Raw genomic sequence first — 19902 nt, 5'->3', positions numbered from 1 at the left:
GAGCCTCAGGCATCCTCCCAGAGCGCGGGGCCGAGTGGCCAGCAGGGCCTGAGCCCCGGGGCCAGGGCAGTGGGGCCCTCGGGTGCGAGTCCGCGGCCGCCCCGGGCCCCTGGGCACGTCCCCGTTTGAAAGCCCACCAGCGCCCGGGAGATGAGCCGCCGCGGACCCTCAGGGCGCTGTTTGGGGGCCGCATCAGCGCCGCCGGGGGGCGCCCCCCGTGGCCCCGGTTCCTCCCTTGCGGGCGGGGGCGGGGGCGGGGGAGGGGGTGGCGGTGCGACCCCCGCGCTCGCACGTCCCCGCGTCCGCGCCCGCCCGGGCCTTCGCGCCGCAGAGCACCGGCCCTTCTGACCTTTCAAACCCTCCTTTTATTACGGAAACTCTCGAGCCCACGGAGGCGGGAGGCCGGCGCGGCCCCGGGGACGGCCCCAGCGCGGGGAGGCCGTGGCTGAGGCGCGGCCGAGCCCGGTGACCTTGGGCGCGTCCTTCCTCCCGCGGGCCTCAGTTTCCCTTCTGCGACGAGGTCTGAGCGCGTCGCCCGGGCCTCCGGCCGCGCGACCTTGGGCCGTCCCCGCCTCCGCGGCCTCAGTTTCCCCGGCGCGGGGCCCGGGCGCGGCGCGCGGGGAGGGGGCTCCGGCCGAGGGGGCCGCCCCGCCCCGCCCCGCCCCGCCCCGCCCCGCCCCCGCGGCCCCGCCCCCCGCGGCTCCGCCCCGGCCCCGGCCCCGCCTCCCCCCTCCCTCGGGCTCGGGCCGGCGGCGGCGGCGGCGGCTCCGCTCCGCACTGCCCGGCGCCGCCTCGCCATGGACGCGCGCGGGGGCGGCGGGCGGCCCGGGGACAGTCCGGGCGCGACCCCCGCGCCGGGGCCGCCGCCGCCGCCGCCGCCCGCGCCCCCCCAGCCGCAGCCGCCGCCGCCGCCGCCCGCGCCCCCCCCGGGCCCCGGGCCCGCGCCCCCCCCGCCGCCGGCGCCCCGGGCCGAGGCGGCTCCGCCGGAGGCGACGGACGAGGGCGGCCCGCGGGCCCGGCTCCGCAGCCGCGACAGCTCGAGCGGGCGGCCGGCCACCCCGGGCGCGGCGAGCACGGCCAAGGGCAGCCCGAACGGCGAGTGCGGGCGCGGCGAGCCGCAGTGCAGCCCCGCGGGGCCGGAGGGCCCGGCGCGCGGCGCCAAGGTGTCGTTCTCCTGCCGCGGGGCCGCGGGGCCGGGGCCGGGGCCGGGGCCGGGGCCGGGGCCGGGGCCGGCGGACGAGGCGGGCAGCGAGGAGGCGGGCCCGGCGGGGGAGCCGCGCGGCAGCCAGGCCAGCTTCATGCAGCGCCAGTTCGGCGCGCTCCTGCAGCCGGGCGTCAACAAGTTCTCGCTGCGGATGTTCGGCAGCCAGAAGGCCGTGGAGCGCGAGCAGGAGCGCGTCAAGTCGGCGGGGGCCTGGATCATCCACCCGTACAGCGACTTCAGGTACCGCGCGGCCGCGGCGCCGGGGCTCGGGGACGGACGCGCGGCGGGAGGGCGGGGCCGCGCGCCCCGGGGGTGACCTCGGGCCCCTCGCCGACCCCCGGCGCGCCCGGGACCCGCCCCGCGAGGCCCCGCCCTCGGAGGGGCGCGGGAAGCGCGCAGGCCCGGCCGAGCCCCCGGCGCGCCCCCTCCCACGCGCCGCCCTCCCGCGCCCGCGGGCCGGGGTCTGAGCGCGGCCGGGCCGGGAGGACGAATAGAGGGGAACGTGGGCGCCGGGAGGCGGCGGCGCGGAAGGAAGGCGGAAGGAAGGGCGCTCGGGAAGGACGCGTCCCGGAGAGGCCGGCGGCGCGGGGTGAAGGGCGCGGGGCCCTCGTCCAGCGGCTCCGCCCGCGCCGCGCGCCCCAGGGAGGCGCCTGCAGGGTCCCGGCCGGGGCCGCGGGGAGGGCGCCGGGCGCGCGGGGTCCCCGAGCTGCCTCCGGGTCCGCAGCGGCCGGAGCCGCGGGGCGGCGTGTCCGCGTGTCAGTGGGTGTGTAGACGTCGGTGTGGATCAAGGCGGCGGATGCGTGGAAAGGCTCAGAGCCGGCCCGGCCCAGGGTCAGGCCGAGGATGTCCGTGGTTCGTGCTCCCTGGCGCGTGCCCCGTGGCCTGCGGGTGCGAAGCGTGCGTGTCACTGCGGGCCGTGTGTGTGATCACGAGCATGTGACTGCAGGGGGCGTGGGCCCGGGGCCATGGGCAGAGTGACCCGGGGGCCCTAGGGGTGTGTCCGCGTGGTAGGTGTGCCCGGAGAGGGGCTGCGTGCGGGCGGCCGGGCGAGCTGAGCTGTGTGCAGGGGGTGTGCAGGGGGTGTGCACGGTGTGTGCACGGTGTGTGCAGGGGGTGTGCAGGGGGTGTGCACGGTGTGTGCAGGGGGTGTGCAGGGGGTGTGCAGGGGGTGTGCACGGTGTGTGCAGGGGGTGTGCACGGTGTGCGCCGCCTGGGAAGTGTCCAGCCGGGCGCGCGCGGCTTCAGCACCACGGACAGCGGCCCGCCGAGCCCCGCCGAGCCGGCGTCCGCAGGGGGGACGGGGCTCCCCTGTCCTGGCCCCGCTTCATAGCTCAGGAAACAGGCGCCAAGGGGCGCACAGGCCCGGGACAGAGGTGGACGCCGGCTCCTCACCCTGCAGACCTGCCCCGGGAGGCGGAGGAAGCCTGCCCAGCGGCCTGAGTTCCCCGGGGAGGAAGGGGGTCCACACGGCGGGGCTGCGGGCGGGAGCTCGGTGTCTGCACTCGTGATCCCGTGATCTGGCCGGCGGGCCGGGGAGCGACATCGGGCACACAGCGGGCAGGGGGAGGGGGCCGCAGAAAGTAGCCATTGCTCCGGGGCTTCTCCAGCACGTCTGCCTGCAGCAGCTGCCCCTCCCCCGCCAGCAGTGGGTGGCCCCGGCGTCCTGGGGCCACAGGAGGGGCAGTTTGCAGCCTGGTGACCGGGGGCGGCGAGGGCGGGCGGGAGGAGTGGGGCTTGCTGGTCCTCGTGCCCTTCTGAGCGTGGTCACCTGTGAGGCTCCGGGCAGTCCACGTGGTGCGGACTGAGCAGATAAACCCTAAGACGTGGTGAGCGTGTCCTGTGGTCGGGACGAGGGGACACGCTGTCGGACCGAACGCTTATGATACCCCCACACTGGGATGCGGCGGGGCCTCCAGACCCCGTGTTCTGGGATCGTCAGCCCCTCCAATCCCGAACCGCAAGCCTCCTGAGGTCCTCCTGGGTCAGGTGCTGCGGGGACACCTTACTCATACGGATTCAGGTCCCGTGTGGGCCGCGAGGTGGATGCGGCCGCTGGTCACAGGAAGGGAGCACGGACGTACAGCTGCTTGCCCAAAGTCACACAACTCGTCAGGGGCAAACGGGGGGTTGATGCCTGGGCTGACGGCCCCCCGGTCCTGGCTGTGGCCCCAGCTCTGGCCCATCGAGGCCAGGAGGACCCGGGAGGAGAAAGGTCTTCTGGGGGTTGTAGAGATCGGGGGCACCTGGGCCTGGGCTGCGGGCCTGAGCGTTTGAAAGCAGTTGGCAGAGCGCCGGGCAGGGGCCCCTCTGGGCCCCGTTTCCACACCTGCCTCTTTCACATCTGACCCGGTTGCACGGATGCCATCCTCTCTGGCGCCTGCACCCTCACACTGTGCAGGATTTGAAAGCAAAAGAGATTTTGGAGGGCGGCCCCAGGCTCCCTGCCCAAGGCCATGGGGTCGCCACTTCCTCGAGCTCTGACTTTGCTGCCTGTCTGGGAAGCCGTCCCCACGCCGCCCGGCCTGGCACACACCTGGCATCGAGAGCAGGGCAGTTCGTGTCTGGTGACCTGGAGCCACCCTGGCTGTGCCTCATGTGCCCCGGGCCGCGGCTGCCCTGACTAGACTCACGGGAGTGGGTGGAGGGAGGTGTTGGGGCGCAGAGCAAGCCCCGGGGAAAGGCCCAATGTGCAGGGTGTTGGGGGTAGTCGCCAGCCCCCCTGCCCTGTGCTGCCGGTGGCTGGGCCTCCTTGCCTTGGTTTCCCCTAACTGTGAGGGGCAGGGCTGTGAGGACTACCCCAGCCATGCCGCCCGGTCCTCTGGGGATGCGGGGAGTTAATTCCTGTTCCCTTCCCCTGGACCAGCCCCAACCTAGGGGGAAATGGTGGGCAGGCGTGGGGCCTGCGAGGACCTGCTGGGACCACCCGTCCTACTCTCCGCCACTTGATGCCACCTCCCAGACAGTGACACACGCAGCCCTGGGCTGTGGGGCCGGAGGGCCTGGCGGCACAGTCCTCACTGCCCTGGGAGAGCTTGGGCAACGCTGCCAGGCCTCCCCAAGCCTATAAGTGCCTCCCAGGTCTGATCTGAGTCTCCCCTGCCGCTGTGACTTGGGTCCCGTAGTCCCTGATCCTGGGCCGCCCAGAGGCCAGTGTGACGGGAAGGAGAAGAGCCAGTCCCTCTCCTGCCCCTCAGAGGCATCTAGACGAGCCCAGGACCAGTGGACGCTGACCCGGGTCTGTGTCACGCCCTCTGGGGTCCCCAAGGGGCCTGGGGGGGCGGCGTGTGGAACCCAATGGCCCCGAGGTCTCTCGGCCCAGATGGCCTGGCGGAGCTGTGGGAGATCAGTGCACCGCGCTCTCAGCAAATCCCTGCGTTAGCTCGTGGGAATAAATCCTGTATTATCCGGGGGGGGGGGCACGGAGGCGGGGGGGTCAGGGCCGAGGATCTCCCGCTGCAGACCCAGCTCACGGGCACCGGGGCGCCATAGGGACGGGGAGGCCTGTCCTCCTGTCGGGGGGGGGTGAAGGGGACTCCGTGGGCCATGCGGAGGGCAGGGCCGGGCGAGGGGCCGGGGAGGCCGAGGCCCCCTCCTCTCTCCGGGGCCCTCCTGCCAGAGCTTGGGAGTTGGGGTCCCCGCCTTAAGCATGTCGCATGTCCAAGGCCCTGGCCTCACCGTGACGGGGACCGGGCAGGGCCAGGGCGATGCTCAGGTGGGTGCCCCGTGCCTGCCCCAGACCCACGCAGCGCAGGCCACCCCGTCTCCCTCCCGCCCCCTCCCGCCCCCTCCTGACCCTCCCTTGGCCAGCGCAGGCTTCCCGAGGTGTGCATGTGTCCGTCGACCCCTCCCTGGGCAGCTCCCCGGGCACCTCCCCAGGCTGCAGACCCTGCCTCCCACCCTCACCCAAGTCCTCGCATCCGCGCTCCAGCCCCAGACCACCCGGCCGGCCGTGACAGGGGACGTCTCACCGCAGCCGCAGGACCTTGGCCCGCGCTGCTCCTCGGCCTGGGCGCGCTGTCCCCGGGCTCTCCCCAACGGCTGCTTCTCCCCCTTGCCCGCCCGCCACGCCCTCCGAGACACCCTCCCGCTCTGGCCAGAGGGACCCTCTGGGGAGCCCCCGACCGCGTGTGGAGTGCGGGTCCCGCGGGTGAGGGCGCGGGGCGGAGCTGGTCTGCGCGGGCACAGGGTATCCTCCCTTTGGGCCGCAGGGCTCACCGGGATGGTGCGGCTTCCCATCCTAATCCCTGACACCGCCCGGGGGCTGTACCCGCACGGGCTGCTCAGGCCCTGATCCCCGTCCCCTGCTCGCTCCTGATCCCCAAGCTCAGCCCTAATCCCTTCAGATTTGCCCGATCGCTAATTCCCGCCTGTTTCCCGCAGGGTTCTCAGTGCCCGGATCCTGGGGCGCCTTCCAGCCTGTATCTGCCCCGTCCCCCCGGGTCCCACATCTGGCCTGGTCCTGTCACTCAGCACTCAGCCTGCCTCAGTTTCTCCATCTGAGCCCCGGGCCGAGGGGTGGCGGGGCTGGGCCCCCACGGAAGGCCGGTGTCCGTGCGGCGAGTGGGGTGATGGGGGGCCGGGGCCCCGAGCCCTGACCTCCCCAGTGGACAGGCCGCTGCCCTCCCGGGGGCGGGGCGCAGTACACAGCACTGGGGACCTGGGTTTCCTTGGGGTGGGGGCCTCACTGGGGCGATTTAAACTACGGGATTTAATTATAGTCCTTGAAGGCGCAGCCCTGGGCCCTGCTGGCTGCCCCTGCACACCCCGCACCCGTCCTGGGGGGGCCAATGTGGGAGGGAGGACGGCGGGGAGTCCCAGGCCGCACAGCCCAGGAGCGGGGTCGGGGTCGGGGTCAGGCCGAGCAGACCTGTGCTCCCTGTCCCCCAGCTGGGTCCTTTGTGCCAGACCTTTGGTTCCCCTCGGTAGGTGCGGTGTCTGTCGGGGGGACCAGAGGGCGTGAGAGGGCAAGGGTCACGGCTCTGGGCACATACGGGGCATCCTGCTTAGAGCAGTGGGTCACCCTAGTGATGGCCCGGAGCTGCCCCAAAGCCCTCTGTCTCCTCAGCCCCGCTCCGCCTCTTCGTACACCCAGAGGACCCCCTGCCCCAGGAAGACAAGCAGTACCGAGGGCCAGGGCCGGGGGCCACTCCAGGGGCCAGGGCTGTGGACGCAGCCCCAGGTCGAACGAGGGTTGACCCTGACCCTGACCCTGAGCCTAGACAGGTGCAGTGTAGACAGAGGACAGGTTCTGGGAGCGCAGGCTGGGGACTCCCTGGCTGGGCCACATCTGTGTCGGATGCCTGCCCGACCCCCCCGCCCAGGAGGCCCCCACACGCCAGCCCTGCAGATTGTTTCTAGGCTCCTCCTGGGGGTTTCAAGCCCCCCTCCATGGTTTCTAGGCCCCCTGGGGGTTTCTAGCCCCCCCCATGGTTTCTAGGCCCCCTAGGGGTTTCTAGCCCCCCCCCCATGGTTTCTAGGCCCCCTGGGGGTTTCTAGCCCCCCCCCATGGTTTCTAGGCCCCCTAGGGGTTTCTAGCCCCCCCCCATGGTTTCTAGGCCCCCTGGCGGTTTCTAGCCCCCCACCCAACCCGTTTGTAGGCCTCTGGCCTCCTCAGTGACTCTTTCCTACTTTGTCCCAGGGCAGGCCCTGTTCAGGGAGGGTGAGTGGGATCAGAAGCCTCACGCCGTGGAAGCGCTGGGGGCTGGGAGGGGGGAGCGGGGCAGCAGGCAGGTGGGGCCCCTCCATCCCGGATCCCAGAGCCAGGCTGCATTCAGCCAAAGGAAGTCCTTAAATTTTGAGCGGTTACTGGATTTTGCCCTTAATACGACCCCACGTCGTCAGTCCCTTTCGCCCCGTCCAAGTGTCCGTCCCGCCCCGGGTACTCCCGTGGGCCCCCCACCCCTGCCCCGCCCACCCCCCCACCCCTGCCGCGGTCCTCTTGCACTGGGGAGGCTCTGCCCGTCAGCCGAGGGGCTCCCACCCCCAGCTCCTCCCTGGGCCCGGGCCGTGGACTTGCCCGCGGCCGCACCTGCCAGCAGGCGGGAGAACTGGGTGTCAGCCCGGTCTGGCTGTTGCCGCCCAAGTGTGAGCCGTTGGGTGCCTTCCAGCCTCTGGCTCTCGAAGACTGAGCTGCTGTGAACATCTTGGTACAAATTGGTTTTTAATTTTTTTCTCTTCCTCTTGGACAGCTTCCTTGGGATCGCTTCCCCGAAGTGGAAGCCCGGGTCGCCCCGCGGGCGGTGTTAGCGCCCCCCCTTGCAGCGCTGGCCAGAGGGTGCCTACTTCCGTGGCTCCCAGAACGGGAGCTCACCGGGGCCAGGCCAGGCTGCATCTTACGGCTTTTTATTTCTTTGGGCTCATGTCGGCGAACCCCAGCCCCGGGCTCCGGGCCCGCGCTTCCATCCATGCGGGAGGAGGAGCCAGGGAGCCGGGCCCGTCCTGCCCAAGCAGGGTCGAGCCTCCTCTAAGTGCTCGTGAGCCCCGGGCCGCGACGGGGAGAGCCCCGCACGCACCTGCCTGGCGGGGGAACACCTGGACAGCTAGCGGGCTCACCGGGGGTCGCTCCCTGCGGCGTCACGGGAGAACTAAAATACACGATCAGAATTCGAGACCCTCCTTTACCTGAACCTAGATGGGCTGTGTGGGCTCCGGCCCCAGATCTAGGGCATGTGCTCCCCTGAGACCCCCACCCCACGGTCTCAGAGCGTGATGTCGACGCATGTGTAACAGAATTTGGCATTTAATTGTTTACAAATGTGCATTAATATGGCATTAGGTACAGTGACAATGTTGTGCGATCATCACCACCACCCACATCAGGACTTTCTCATCCTCCCAAACAAAACTCCCTGCCCCCCATGTCCTCCCCTCCGGGCCCCCCCAGCCCCCTTCCCCATGCGTGGGCGAGCCCGTCCTGCACGTGTCACACGCATGGACTCCACCCCGCGGGGCCTCCTGTGTCTGGTTCCCTCCCTGAGCGTCGTGGGCCGGGGTCCGTCCCCGGGGCTGGTGAGGGAGCCCGGAAGCTTCCACCATTGTCTGTTTGAACCATGGTCCTGGGAATGTCCTGTGAGGTCATCTGTTTGAGTTCTTGGGGTTCACACCTAGCGGTGGAATTGCTGCGTCAGACGGAAATTCTGTTTACTTTTTTATTTTATTTTTTATTTTTTTTTTAATTTTTTTTTATTTATGATAGTCACACAGGGAGAGAGAGAGAGAGGCAGAGACACAGGCAGAGGGAGAAGCAGGCTCCATGCACCGGGAGCCCGACGTGGGATTCGATCCCGGGTCTCCAGGATCGCGCCCTGGGCCAAAGGCAGGCGCCAAACCGCCGCGCCACCCAGGGATCCCTGTTTACTTTTTTAAAAAAGATTTTATGTATTTATCTGAGAGAGTGAGAGCGAGCGCGTGGGAGGCAGGGAGGGGCGGAGGGAGAAGCGGGCTCCCCGCGGCGAGCAGGACTGGACCCCCGGACCCGGGATCAGGACCTGAGCCGAAGGCTTCACCGACGGAGCCCCCTGGGCACCCCCCAGGCTACAGTCTTGGGGAGCCAACGGCACGGTGGTCCCGGGGTGCTTGTGATGCACGTCCCGGACGGCCTGACCGTCCTCACACTGTATTCACAGCTCGATGCACAGCCTGGGCCTTTCCCGGGGGCCTCCCCGGGGGCCGCTGAATGCACCTGGGGGCTTGCGTCTGCCCCAGGGGTCCTGGCAGTGGGATCAACCAGTCCCCACATCCTCAGGAGCATTTGCCGCTGTCCGGCCTCTCGGCTCCTCCCACCATCCGCCCCCCCTGCAGGCCTCGGTCCCTTCCTCGGTCCCTACCTCGCTGCCTCTGCCCCCCGGGGTGCCCGTACCCCGTCTGCGGGAGCCCAGCTGCTCCGGACACTGGGGTGCTGCCCCCAGCCCGCCCTCCCCTCCTCCCTCCTCCTTGCTGGTCTCCCCTCTCCTTTCTCACCCAGACTGGTTTCCTGGACGCTCACCTTGCGTCTCACATTTGGACCTCTGGGGTCATGGGGCACGCTTAGGCAGTCTGGGGCCACCTCTTGGGCTCTGTCGGGCCTCCTGCTTCTTCCAGGAGGGCAGGTTGGAGAGACCCAGGCTGGGGGGGAGCCCAGCGGGCAGTGGGGTGCTGGCTAGGCGTGGGAGGGCTTCCCGGAGGCGGGGTACACAGTACCTGGGAGTCAAGACCAAAGTCCTGGCTCCACTGGAGGAGGCGAGATCCGGGCCGGTCCTCGGTGGGGACATCAGGCCCCTGCAGGGCACGCAGGGGTGGAGGCTGGGGTGACAGCGGTGCCTCGCCCCCAGGTTCTACTGGGACTTCACCATGCTGCTCTTCATGGTGGGAAATCTCATCATCATCCCCGTGGGCATCACCTTCTTCAAAGACGAGACCACGGCCCCGTGGATCGTGTTCAACGTGGTCTCGGACACGTTCTTCCTCATGGACCTGGTGCTGAACTTCCGCACGGGCATCGTGATCGAGGACAACACGGAGATCATCCTGGACCCCGAGAAGATCAAGAAGAAGTACCTGCGCACGTGGTTCGTGGTGGACTTCGTGTCCTCCATCCCCGTGGACTACATCTTCCTTATCGTGGAGAAGGGCATTGACTCCGAGGTCTACAAGACGGCGCGTGCGCTGCGCATCGTGCGCTTCACCAAGATCCTCAGCCTCCTGCGGCTGCTGCGCCTTTCGCGCCTCATCCGCTACATCCACCAGTGGGAGGAGGTGAGCCCGCGCGGGCGGCGTGGGGGGGTGGGCGGGGGCGGGCCGGTGGGGGGGCAGGGGGCGCTGGGTGTGGGCGGGCGGGGGGGTGGAGGGTGTCAGGTGCGGGCAGGGGGCTGGGGGCTCTGGGTGCGAGCAGGTGGGGTTGGAGGGTGTCAGGTGTGGGCGGGGGGTGCTGGGTTCAGGGGCCTCTGGGTGCAGCCGGGGGGTGCTGGGTGCAAGCAGGTGGGGCGGGTGCCTGGTGTGGGTGGGCGTGGGTGGAGGTGTCAGGTGTGGGTGGGGGGCGCCGGGTGCAGGCAGGTCGGAGGGGGGCGCCTGGTGTGGGTGGGCAGGGAGCAGAGGGTGTCAGGTACGGGCAGGGGGCGCCGGGTGCGGGCAGGTGGGGGGAGCGGGGAGCTCTGGGTGCAGGCAGGTGGCGGGGCGGAGGGTGTCAGCTGCAGGGGGGCCTCCAGGTGCAAGCAGGTGGGGGGCGGGGGCCGCCGGGGGTGCTGCAAGGGCCTGGGTGGAGCCACAGTACGGGGAAGTCGTGGGGGTCCCGGGCGGCCCGGTGAGCACGGACCGGCGCAGGCGACCTCCCTTCCCGGGCGCTGTAAGAGGAGGAGCCCACGGCCCCCTTGGCAGGAGCCCAGCGGCTCAGAGGGGCCAGATCACGCGAGATTACGCCCGCCCCCCTCCTGCCGCCCCAAGTCGGGCCTCTTCTGGGGTCACCGACCCCTGCTCCCACGCCCTCCACCCCCCTCCCCCGCGCTGGCGATGTCCCCTCCCCCTTCCCGGCCGTCACCAGGCTTGAAGGGGAGGGTCTGGGGGCTCTGGGGACGAGGCCGCGGGCGGGGCCACACGCGGTCACAGGGGGCAGTGGGGAGGGGAGGCGGGGACCCTCAGGCGGGACCCTGACCCGCGCGCCCCGCAGATCTTCCACATGACCTACGACCTGGCGAGCGCGGTCATGCGCATCTGCAACCTCATCAGCATGATGCTGCTGCTGTGCCACTGGGACGGCTGCCTGCAGTTCCTGGTGCCCATGCTGCAGGACTTCCCGCGCAACTGCTGGGTCTCCATCAACGGCATGGTGGTGAGCGGCGGGGCTCGGCCGGGCGCTGGGGGGCTCCCCCGGCTTCCCCCGGGCTTGCGGGCCCCGAGGCCCGACCACCCAGGCGGCTCCCAGACCCCGCGAGAGGCACAATGACCTCGTCTGTCACCAGAGATGATGTCATCGGCTCGCAGTTTTCTTCCGACTGATTCTATTCTCGGTGACACACATGTACTTAAAAGGCAGCTTTATTTATCGGGACCCTGAAAGGGGAAGGCAGGGTCACGGGCCGTAAGAACAGAAAGCACGGTGGGGGGGCCCAAGCACCTGCTGGTGCCCGGCTGACACCCCGACTGTGTACAGGGCGCCCCGGGTGCCAGACAGCAGCCTAGGGTGATGAGCCTGCCCGGGGGCTGGGAGCGCCCTCCCCCCGCCCCCCATGGCCTTGACCGACCCCCCGGGGGCCATGAGCCCCCCTGTCCCCCATGGCCTTGACTGACCACCGGGGGCCATGAGCCCCCCTACCTACCATGGCCTTGACCGAGCGCCCAGGGCCGCGAGCCCCCCCAACCCCCCATGACCTTGACTGACCCCCCGGGGCACGAGCACCCCCTGCCCCCCATGGCCTTGACCGACCCCCCAGGGTCGCGAGCCCCCCCAGCTCCCCCATGGCCTTGACCGACCCCCCAGGGCCGCAAGCCCCCCCAGCCCCCCCATGGCCTTGACTGACCCCCCGGGGCCACGAGCACCCCCGCCCCCCATGGCCTTGACAGAGCGCCCGGGGCCGCGAGCGCCCTCCCACCGCCCCCCATGGCCTTGCAGAACCACTCCTGGAGTGAGCTGTACTCCTTCGCGCTCTTCAAGGCCATGAGCCACATGCTGTGCATCGGCTACGGGCGGCAGGCCCCGGAGAGCATGACGGACATCTGGCTGACGATGCTGAGCATGATCGTGGGCGCCACCTGCTACGCCATGTTCATTGGCCACGCCACTGCCCTCATCCAGTCCCTGGACTCCTCGCGGCGCCAGTACCAGGAGAAGGTCTGAGGGGGACGGCACCCTCTGGAGGTCTGGGGGCCCCTGCACTGTCCCCCGGCCTCCTGTGCTGTGTTTGCGGGGGGCCGGTGGAGGCGGGGGCTGGGCACCTGGAGGGGCCAGTGCTGTGATGAGCAGGAGCTGGAAGGGCCCCGAGGCGGTGACGGAGGGAGCGGAGTCTGGGGCCTGGGGGGGACGCAAGCCGAGCAGTGGGAGCCAGGGGTCCAAACGGGCTGGGGGTGGGGGGGTTGTCTCGGAGGCGGGCTCACCCCAGGATCTCCGGACCAGCTTGGGAGGGACTGGGGCAGGAGACACGTGGGGCAGAGTCTGCGAGCCCTGGGGTCGTGTGAGGACACGCACTGCGGCCCTCAGAGGCCTCTGGGGCCCTGGGCGGGGGCAGGGTCTGCAGGGTCAGGCCTGGGTCCGGGTGGGCGGCGGCCAAGCTGCCTCCTAGACGCCGCCCACGCCCCGCGCTGCTCCCTAGTGGCGGCCCCCCACCCCCCGCCCCCTGCGGTGCCAGCCGGGTCAGCCGGGTCAGCTGGGCCTGGAGCCAGAGCCCCCGGCTGTCCGGAAGCCACGGGCCTCACACCCAAACATGAGCTGGTGCTGCCACCCGCCCGGCGTCACGGGTTCCGCTGAGCTCAGGGCAGCTGTGTGCGGGCGGAGCCGGGGCGGAAATGGGCTGGGAGACCCCTGGGGGTACCGTCCTGGGGACAGCAGGGCCTGGCACCCCGGCCTGCTGCCCACACCCCCACCCTGCCCAGGAGGGGCTGAGCCAGTTTCTGGAAAGATCTCTGGGGAGGGGAGCCAGAGCCAGCGGCAGGGCTGGGCGCCTCCGGGACGGGGTCTGGGATCTGGGGCCCGGGGGTCCGTCCACCTCCGATAAGGGCCCGCAGTCCCGCCGTCCAGCCGTTTCCCGGGAGGCAGGGAAATCCTTCCCTCATATACGCTGCCCCCAAATGCCGCCCAGAAGCTCCTAACGCGTCTTGCTGTTCACCCGCAACTCAGAGTGAACGGGGCACCCCGAGTCTGTTGTCGTGGTCGCCGCTGACCCGGGCCCCCGCCCCGTTGTGCAGTACAAGCAGGTGGAGCAGTACATGTCCTTCCACAAGCTGCCCGCCGACTTCCGCCAGAAGATCCACGACTACTACGAGCACCGCTACCAGGGCAAGATGTTCGACGAGGACAGCATCCTGGGCGAGCTCAACGGGCCGCTGCGGGAGGTGAGGCGGGGCGGGGGAGGGCGGGCCCGGGGTCGCCCCCGACCCAGCGCCACCCCTCGCGGCCTCAGGGACCCCGGCCCGTCGAGCCCACCCACCCGGCCACTGACAGCAGCGGGGACGTGGCCTGCGCGTCCTGGGCCCGAGACCGGAGACCCCGGCGTGGCTGGCAGGCCCTGCGGCTGCCTTCCCAACCCCGACCCCGACCCCGCCTCGGGCCCGAGTGCCGCGTCCCCCTGCGTGTAAGGGCACCTGTCGCTGGCTCCGGGGCCTCCACAGCCCGGGACCACACCTGCGAGACCCTGTTTCCGAGTCAGGTCCTGTTCACAGGCACCGGCGGTCAGGACTTGAACACAGGATTCGGGGGACACAGCTTAGCCCGCAGGCCTCAGCCGGCCGTTCTTGGGCACCTGCTGTGAGGCCCGCCCTGCACCCTCGGGGAGGCCGGGGAGCCTGCAGGCCCCCAGGTGGAGGGCACAGCCCCGGGGAGGGAACCGAGGACGGGGGAGGGGGAGGGAGGCCGGGGGGGGGAATTCCTTCGGGGGGTGGGGACCATTGCCCCCAGGAGGTGGGCACTCACCGAAAACCTTTAATTGTACTGGATCATTCATTCATTCATTCATTCATAGACACAGACCCCACAGATCAGAAAAGGCACACGGCCCAGTAGTTTGTGGGGCTTTTAGAAATATTTGTGTATTTAAAATCATCTCCACACCCCACGTGGGGCTCGAACTCATGACTCTGAGATCAAGAGCCACAGGCTCCGCGCACGGAGCCGCCCAGTGCCCCGGATCAGCGGCACAGCCACTACCACCGGCCGCAGCCCTGGGTCCCCAGAGGGCATCCCCCGTGACCTGTTCTGTCCCCAAGCAGAGGTGCGCGGCCTCTCCCAGCCCCCGTGCTGGAAGCTGCCCGCTGGGGGCCCCGCAGACTGAGGCCCCGGGCCCTGCCCTCCTTCCCTGAGCTCTGCGGGCACCTCCACCGTCGGCGGGGTGAGGGCCGAGGGTAGGGTCCGGGCCCTCTGGGAGCGAGCACGAGGGACGCACACCCCAAAGCCCAGGTGAGAGGAGCCTGTGGGGAGGCCTCAGCTGCGTTTCTCTTCTTCTGAGCGATGCTGAGCATCTTCCCACGTGACGATGGGCTGTTTCACTTGTGTTTCTCCGAGAACCGGCCACAACTGTCGCTGCTCTTTTGTCCTTTATGTTTGGGGGACTTTATGTGACACAAACTTCCACCCCAATGGCTGTTTGTCCTTTAACTTTGCTTACTGTGGGTTTTTCTTTGCCATATGGGATTTTCATGCTGCACGAGCGCTTGCTGTATGCAGCAGGTACTAAATACGTGCTTGCTGTACCGAGTGGGTGTTCCGTGTTCCACACCTACTCTCTGTATACAGCAGGTGCCCCGTACACACGTGCTGTAGGAGGCCCCCATACCTGCACCTGTATACAGCAGGTGCACAGCGCAGACTTCTCTGGTTTGGTTTCCCACGTGTGGGTCCCCTTGGAACGAGCCTGAGAGGCCGTGTGGGGAAGCGATCCGGGTCCGTCTCCCGCTACCCGGTGGCCGCGGCTGGTTTCGCCGGGTGGCTTGTGGGGCGCCCCCAGCGGCCGCCGTGCACGGGGGGTGGGGATGGGGGGGGGAGGTCTCTGGGCTTGCATCCGGCCCCCCACGCCCACACCCGCGGAGGCCGTGCAGGCCGTGGGGCAGGCGCGCGGTGTGGGGCCGTCCCCCCTCCGCTCTCCTTCCGGACTAGCAGGCTTTCCTGCTGTTCTTTTTTTTTTTTTTTTTTTTAAGATTTTATTTATTTATTCATGATAGTCACACAGAGAGAGAGAGAGGCAGAGACATAGGCAGAGGGAGAAGCAGGCTCCATGCAGGGAGCCCGATGTGGGATTCGATCCTGGGTCTCCAGGATCGCGCCCTGGGCCAAAGGCAGGCGCCAAACCGCTGCGCCACCCAGGGATCCCTTTCCTGCTGTTCTTGCTGAACGACGTTGCCGGCCTTCAGCAGCTCAAAAGCAAACCCGATGGCATGTCCTCTGCGATCCCGCCACACGTGTGAGTGAACGGGGACAGCGGACGTCTTCCGTCTTTGTGGCGGCGAGGTGTTCCGGCGTCCGACCGCGCCGCCGGGGGTGGCTCCGCGTCCTCCCCAGACAGGCGCCGGCGCTTCTCCAGCCCGGGCCGGGCTGCCTTTCCTGGCCGTCCGCCGGTGCAGGTGGGGTCTCCCCAAGCCGCGGCCTCTTCCGAGGGGTCTTGTCTGTGCAGAAAGGCTGCTGCGTTTCTTTCCAAGGCTAAGCTCCCCCTTTGTTGCAGTGTCGTACTGCGGGCCGCGCTGGGGGGCGGGGGGTGAGCGCGACACCCTCACCTGGCCGCTGCGCAGGGCAGGCAGAGCCTGGGACGTTTCCGCGCTCACCCTGAGGAGTCCTTTACAGGCCCTGGGTTCTGATGCTGCCTTTTTCATCTTCGCACTGGCCGTCTCGACTTGACTCCTCTCACTGTTTTATTTCATTTACTTATTTTTTAAAAATTTTATTTATTTATTCATGACAGAGAGAGGCAGAGGGAGAAGCAGGCTCCATGCAGGGAGCCCGATGTGGGACTCGATCCCGGGTCTCCAGGATCACGCCCCAGGCTTTAGGTGGCGCCAAACCGCTGGGCCACTGGGCTGCCCTCCTCTTACTGTTTCAGTTTCTGTGGGTTCTTTTGGGTTTCCCAGATCACCGTGTTAAAAGAACGATCGTAAAGAGCTTTAGCGTCACTTTGTCCTTCCCGGTTCTCGTGCCTCTGATGGCCTTTTCCTGCCTGACCGCACAGGCCGGCGTTGCTCACACACACACACCTTTTCTTGCTCCGGTCTTTGGCGGTAAAAGCTCGGGCTCCGCCTCGTAAGATGCCGGCTCTCAGGCTCAAGTGCCAAACTCCGTTGGTAGATGAAGAAGCTGCGGGATCTGAGGGAGGAGATGGGCCCAAGGCGAGGGCCCGATGGACACAGGACGGTGCCCTGCGTCACCCCTGCGTCCTGCCCCCGCAGGAGATCGTCAACTTCAACTGCCGGAAGCTGGTGGCCTCGATGCCGCTGTTTGCCAACGCCGACCCCAACTTTGTCACAGCCATGCTGACCAAACTCAAATTCGAGGTCTTCCAGCCGGGTGACTACATCATCCGCGAGGGCACCATCGGCAAGAAGATGTATTTCATCCAGCACGGCGTGGTCAGCGTGCTCACCAAAGGCAACAAGGAGATGAAGCTGTCCGACGGCTCCTATTTTGGGGGTGAGCGTCTGTGGGGACGGGGGTGGGTGCAGGGCAGGCGGAGGCCAGGAGGCTGGAGCGCACGCCTGGTCGGTGGGAGGCCCGGGCGGGTGGGGCAGGTGGGTGTAGCCGGCGGCTAGGACCTGGCGGGCTGAGGCCGGCGCCCTTGGCCACACGCAGAGATCTGCCTGCTGACGCGGGGCCGGCGCACGGCCAGCGTGCGTGCGGACACCTACTGCCGCCTCTACTCCCTGAGCGTGGACAACTTCAACGAGGTGCTGGAGGAGTATCCCATGATGCGGCGGGCCTTCGAAACTGTCGCCATCGACCGCCTGGACCGCATTGGTGAGTAGGCCGGTCTCGGGGGGCATCAACCCGAGATGAGGCGGTGCGGCCCAGCTGGGCCTCCGGGCCCCCACGAGTCCCCAGACCAGTCTGACCTGCTCTGTCCCTTGGCCAAACGTGGCCCTGGTTTCCCGAGGAAGAGGAAGCGTGGGGGAGTTCCCAGTTGTGCAGAACTTCAGTTCACGTGGCAGATGTTTGCTGAGCACCTGAGTGCCAGGAGGTGTGGATGGTGGGCCAAGAGGCTGTGTCGCAGGCCCCCCGCAGGCTGATGTCAGAGGAGGGGGTGTGGGGGTGGCGGGAATGCCTTGTGAGGCTGGGTGGAGGCCAGGATGAGTAGCTGTTGCCAGGCAGACAGGGACACGGCATGTGCAAAGGCCTGGAGTCCAGGCAGCTGGAGAAGCTGGGGGGGAGGGAGGGGAGAGGAGGCAGGGAGCAGGTGCACGGGGCCGAGTAGGCTGGGGAGGACCTGACGGGACTGGCATGGGACAGGTGAGTAGTACACAGGAGGGAGACGGGGCCTGGCCATGAGCGAGGTGGCCTTGGGTGCAGAGAGAGGCAGGGGGTGACGTGAGAGCCCTCAGGACTGGCTGACGACTAGCTACGGGAGTCAGGCCGACCGTGGCCCTCGCTGCTATTTGGGGGAAAAAAGACAACTGGAAAGGCCTGGGCGGAGTGCAGAGGTGTTAGAGCAAAGACTTCCCGGTACACAAAAGGCATTCAATTCACATTTATATACAACAGGCACTCAACCATTTGCTCTTACAGTAGGTGCTCAACATATTTGGGAGGTGCTTAGATATGTTTGCTGTATACAGAAGGCTGTCCACATATGCTTGCTATGTATGTGGCGGGCATGGAGCGCTCCGGCTGTGTACAGGCAAGTGTTCTCCGTGTGTTGCTGTACACTGCAGGTGCTCAATACATGGATTACTGTACACAGGAGGTACAATGCACGCTTGCTTTAGCATGATACCCGCTTCGTGTACACAGCAGGCACCTCATGTGCTTGCTGTATACTGTGGGAGCGCAATACATGTTTACTGTATACAAAAAGCCGTGCTTGTGTCCCAAGCACGCTGGCGGTATACAGTAGGTGTCTCACGCCAGCTTTGCCTACGCAGTAGGTGCTCAATGTGCTTCCTACTCACAAGTCCTCGGTTAATGCTTGTATACAGCAGGTACTTGATACCTGCTTGCTATACGGGGCGGCAGGTTGTGCGTACTTACGGCATACAGTAGGTGCTCAGTTCTGCTTGCTATCCGTGGCAGACAGGTGGTATCTGCTGTGGGCAGGGGCTCCGTGCATGGGGAGTGCTGTGTGCGCCGCGGCCCAGACGGAGCGCCCGACACCTGCTTGCTGTGCACGCGTGTGCTGTCCACGAGCTTGCTGTACACAGCAGGTGCTCCATGAGTGCTTGTCGACAGCAGGTGTGCGTGTGGCGCCAGCAGGTGCCTGGTGCTGCCTCGGTGCAGGGGGCACTGTGCGTGCGGCCGTGCCTCGCGGGTGTGCCGGGCGCGCTGGGCCCGGCGGGCAGCCCTAGGCGCCCGGATGCCGCGCCCGCTGGGTGCGTGCAGGAGGCGCCGCATGCATGCAGCTGCCGGGGGAGCCCTCCCCCGCCCGCGCCCGCCCACGCTGACACCCCGCCCCGCCCCGCCCCCAGGCAAGAAGAACTCGATTCTGCTGCACAAGGTGCAGCACGACCTGAACTCGGGCGTGTTCAACAACCAGGAGAACGCGATCATCCAGGAGATCGTCAAGTACGACCGCGAGATGGTGCAGCAGGCGGAGCTGGGCCAGCGCGCGGGCCTCTTCCCGCCGCCGCCGCCGCCGCCGCAGGTCACCTCGGCCATCGCCACGCTGCAGCAGGCCGTGGCCATGAGCTTCTGCCCGCAGGTGGCGCGGCCGCTCGTGGGGCCGCTGGCGCTCGGCTCTCCGCGCCTCGTGCGCCGCCCGCCCCCGGGGCCCGCGCCCGCCGCCGCCTCGCCGGGGCCCGCGCCCGCCGCCGCCGCCAGCCCCCCGGGCGCGCCCGCCAGCCCCCGGGCGCCGCGGACCTCGCCCTCGCCCTACGGCGGCGCGCCCGGCTCCCCCGCCGCCCCCCGCGCCGGGCCCGCGCTGCCCGCCCGCCGCCTGAGCCGCGCCTCGCGCCCGCTGTCGGCCTCGCAGCCCTCGCTGCCCCACGGCGCGCCCGCGCCCGGCCCCGCGGCCTCCGCGCGCCCCGCCAGCAGCTCCACGCCGCGCCTGGGGCCCGCGCCCGCCGCCAGGGCCGCCCCGCGCAGCCCGGACCGCAGGGACTCGGCCTCGCCCGCCGCGCCCCCCGCCCCCGGCGGCCTCGACCCGCTGGACTCCGCGCGCTCGCGCCTCTCGTCCAACTTGTGACCTTCGCGCGCCGCCCCGCGGGCCCGGGCGGGCCGGGGGCGGGCCGTCACCCACACCAAAGCCATGGCATCGCGCTGCCCGGCCGCCCGCCCCAGAAGCCATAGAGGAGCCCAGGCAGTAGTAGTCGGCGGGCGGGCGGGGCACCCCCACCCCCGCGAGCCCCAGCCCTGCGCCCCCCACCTCGTCCTCGCCCCCCTCCCGGCGGCCTCGCCTGCGTGTGCGAGCGCGGGGGCTGCCTTCACCGCGGTGCCTCAGTTCCCCCAACTGTGAAAGGGGACGGGGCGGCCGCGGCCGGAGGAGGAGGCTGTGGACCCCGCCGCCCGCCCCGTAGGTGGCCCGCCCGCCCCCGGAGGATTCTGTTTTTTAAGTGCAATACTCGGCCGCCGGCTTCCTGCTGCCCCCATCGCTCACGCAATAACCGGCCCGGCCCGTCCGCGCGCGTCCGTGCTGACCTCCCCGGGGCGGGCACACCCAGCCCCTCCGAGCCCGGCGTCCAGGGCCCGGCAGGCCCCGTGGCGCCGGGGCGCGGGGCGAGGCCGGGCCACCGTCGAGATGAATGTACTGACGAGCCGAGGCAGCAGCGCCCGCCGCGCCCCACGCCCCTAACCCCACGCCCCCATTCCACGCAATAAACGACAGCATTGGCGTCCAGCCTGCCGGCCTCTGATTCTCGGCGCCGTCCGGGCGCGCAGGTGCCCCAAG

At 69.0% G+C, this 19902-nt stretch overlaps 1 protein-coding gene and 1 long non-coding RNA gene across 2 annotated transcripts; one reads left to right on the top strand and one right to left on the bottom strand.

The window, feature by feature from the left end:
• Positions 1 to 771: 771 nt before the first annotated feature.
• On the top strand, positions 772 to 19851 carry HCN2 (hyperpolarization activated cyclic nucleotide gated potassium and sodium channel 2). The gene is made up of 8 exons (XM_077860798.1): positions 772 to 1444; positions 9514 to 9937; positions 10845 to 11006; positions 11787 to 12005; positions 13076 to 13222; positions 16259 to 16499; positions 16659 to 16823; positions 18485 to 19851. The coding sequence occupies exons 1-8, from the start codon at positions 798 to 800 to the stop codon at positions 19198 to 19200; spliced, it is 2721 nt and encodes a 906-aa protein (XP_077716924.1). The 5' UTR covers positions 772 to 797; the 3' UTR covers positions 19201 to 19851.
• Positions 7928 to 9947, bottom strand: LOC144291032 (uncharacterized). Its single transcript, XR_013358468.1, has 2 exons — positions 9383 to 9947; positions 7928 to 8307 (listed from the first exon to the last, which is right to left on the bottom strand). It is a non-coding gene; the product is annotated as an uncharacterized LOC144291032 (long non-coding RNA).
• Positions 19852 to 19902: the final 51 nt, after the last annotated feature.

This window comes from Canis aureus, chromosome 19, assembly GCF_053574225.1.
Source record: "Canis aureus isolate CA01 chromosome 19, VMU_Caureus_v.1.0, whole genome shotgun sequence".
Lineage (NCBI taxonomy): Eukaryota > Metazoa > Chordata > Mammalia > Carnivora > Canidae > Canis > Canis aureus.
This window is presented reverse-complemented; position numbering and strand designations above follow the sequence as displayed.